Raw genomic sequence first — 2657 nt, 5'->3', positions numbered from 1 at the left:
GGAAGCGTCCTGCGAGTACTCGCGTGATCCAGGCGCTTCCCATGTAGCTTAGGTGGGTGTGAGGTTTTAGTGGGTAGCCATCGCGGACGGGCGCGCCTTTGGCGCTCCCCTCCCCGATGGTAGTCCCACATAACCTCGGTTTTCCCCCCGGGAAACCGAGGTATGAGTAACGCATTTCCCCACAATAAAAAAAAAAAAAAGAAGGGGCGCCGTGCACTCTCGTGGCGGTGGCCCGCACCGGCGCACCTGTAGCACCGGTCCCCGCGGTCCGCCTCGAGGTGGCATTTCTGCTGCACGTGCCCGAGCTCCAGGTACCTGAAGCATCGGAGGGCTCGCGCGGGCAAGGCCTCCACTCGGGCGGACGACCAGCCGACGAGCAGGCGGCCAGCCGCCAGGAGGGCCCTCATGGCAGCCGCCGGGCAGCGGAGCCAGACGGTGCCCAGCCCGGACCCGGAACGCCGGATGATGCCGGTCTGGACCTCGTCCACCCGGCACCTGGTTACCGTGGCAACTTCCGCCGCCACGCCGTTGGCCGTGACGGATTCGACCAGGCCGCTAACCCGCGCCTCGGCGGATTTAATCGGCCTGGACACCCTCACGTCCGTGCCGGCGAACAGCTCCGCCAGGCGACCGGCCAGGCGGTCCGCCCGGCAGCGCTGTCCGGACCCGGGATCTCCAGAATGGAGGACCCGGTCTGCCCCTTGCGGTACCGGATGCCGGTTACCCCGACATCCTGGCCGGAGCTCCAGCCGGGCGCGCCCCGCGAGAGCGAAAGCGTGCCGCCCCCGCACGCCTCTCCTCGCGTCCGAGCACCTTCGACCATCTCTCAGGTGCCGGACGGGTCAGGGAGGGCGCGGCAGGCGCGGGCGGAGGCCTCGCCCGGGACGCAGCCGGGGCAGGCGCGGCACGGGGCCGGTCTCAGCCCGGCAAGGCCGGAGCAGGATGGGCAGCGGCGCCACCCGCTTGCTTCTTCCCGCTCCTCTTCCTGCCTCTCTTCTTTTTCGCGGGCTCCCCGCTGACTGTCCCGGGGCGGCTCCCCACCGCCGAGGGACCAGGTTGGGAGGGACCCGCAGTAGGGGGCGGCGCGGTCCGCGGCACCCGCTGCGGAGCCCCGCTCGCGGCGGCCACCAGCGAGACCGCCCTCAGGTGCGCCCCGAGGCGCACCTCCATCTCGCCGCAGAGGCGACGGATGAGGCCCTCGACGTCCACGTCCGGCGCGAGGATCGTGCCGCCCATCGCAGGCTTCCGCGACGGACCGGCGGGCGCAGGCCTCGAGGCAGCAGGCCGACTCGACCTCGCCGTCGAGGACGCACTCGCCTGCGAAGGTGGCACCGGCACCGATACCGCCGGATCGACGGGCGGCGCCACCGACGGCACCGCGGCAGGCGCGACCGGGCCCCGCGCAAGCCGGGCTTCCAGCTCGGTCACGCGGGCCCTGAGCTCGGCGACCGTCCGCTCCAGCTCCACCTCCCGGGCCGAGGTCTTGACACGCTTCGCCTGTTCGATTGCAGCGTGTCTGATGGTGGCCGCTGCAATCCGCAGCTGGCGGACCATCGGCCCCTGAAGGTTGTTGGAGCATTTCGCAACCCTCAGGACCGCCTCCGAGCTCTCAAAAATCCGAGAGCCGAGTTCGGCGGTCGGCGCGTGGCGCATCTCCGCCGCCAGCTCCTCTTCGCCCTTGAGGGGCTTGCAGGACCTGGAGATCTGGACGGAGGACACTAAATGGTCCGCGACGTCCATCGCCAGGCGCTGCTCCCTCTTGCTAGGCTTTCGCTTAGCGTCGGCGAGGCCGGCACAATCCCCAGCAGTAGGGGGTCGACCTCGCTTCCTCCTTAGCGGCGACTGCATGGAGCGCGCCGACCACACCGAGCTGTCTGATCCGTCGGAGTCAGCGCCGGTGCCGGACGCGTCTGCAGCCGCCAGGAGGCGGCCGGAGCGGAGCTCCCGCTCCTCCACCCTCTCCAACCGGACGACGGGCTGCGCGAGAAGCACGTCCTCGCGCACCCTGACGCTGGAAGACGCCGCAGCGGAGGAGGTCCCAGCTACAGACGTCTCTTCACCAGGCGCATTGCTGAACCCGGGGGCCTGGTGGTCCACCCCGGGGTTCTCCCAGTCGTAAGATAACGACGCGGGGGAGCCTGGTCGACTACTCCTCACCGCGCCGGTACTGAGGGATCCGACGCCCTCTGCACCGTAGACGCTTAATCCTCGTTTGTCCATGTTCATTAGCAAAGCACCCCATTGCGGGTGGGCGCCGTACCCATGCCTCCAAACTTGCCATGTCGTCAACAGAGGATCCGCCAGATGCCAGCTCACCGCGTTCGCCCTCCGCATCCAGCAAGTCGGTTCTCGCAAGCGAGCGCCGACTCCTGAAGCGGAGACCCAGGAGCACCACGAGGAGGTGCGGTGAGTGGAATTGACCGGACGCAGCCCGCCGATTTCGCCGAAATTCCCCGCCCAGGAGGACGCCGAAGCGCCACCCTGGTGTAAGGGAATATCAGCTAGGTCGTGGTTTTTGACCCGACCTGGAGGTTTGTGCAAGAGGCATGGTGACCTCGACCAACTGCCCCAGTGCCAGGAAAGCGTGCGTCCAGCCTCATGCTCCCAACGCAGGACTTTTACCAAACAGTATCCCAACACTCCATGACCAGGAGAGA

At 68.4% G+C, this 2657-nt stretch overlaps 1 protein-coding gene across 1 annotated transcript; it reads right to left on the bottom strand.

The window, feature by feature from the left end:
- Positions 1 to 918: 918 nt before the first annotated feature.
- Positions 919 to 2334, bottom strand: LOC128882500 (translation initiation factor IF-2-like). The gene has a single exon (XM_054134109.1). It carries the CDS (start codon positions 2332 to 2334, stop codon positions 919 to 921), a length of 1416 nt encoding a protein of 471 aa, XP_053990084.1.
- Positions 2335 to 2657: the final 323 nt, after the last annotated feature.

The sequence above is a fragment of the Hylaeus volcanicus genome, unplaced genomic scaffold (assembly GCF_026283585.1).
Source record: "Hylaeus volcanicus isolate JK05 unplaced genomic scaffold, UHH_iyHylVolc1.0_haploid 12009, whole genome shotgun sequence".
NCBI lineage: Eukaryota > Metazoa > Arthropoda > Insecta > Hymenoptera > Colletidae > Hylaeus > Hylaeus volcanicus.
This window is presented reverse-complemented; position numbering and strand designations above follow the sequence as displayed.

Bases quoted from the DNA above. Each gene is read 5' to 3' on its own strand.
- LOC128882500 (XM_054134109.1), bottom strand. From the start codon at position 2,334: ATGCGGAGGGCGAACGCGGTGAGCTGGCATCTGGCGGATCCTCTGTTG.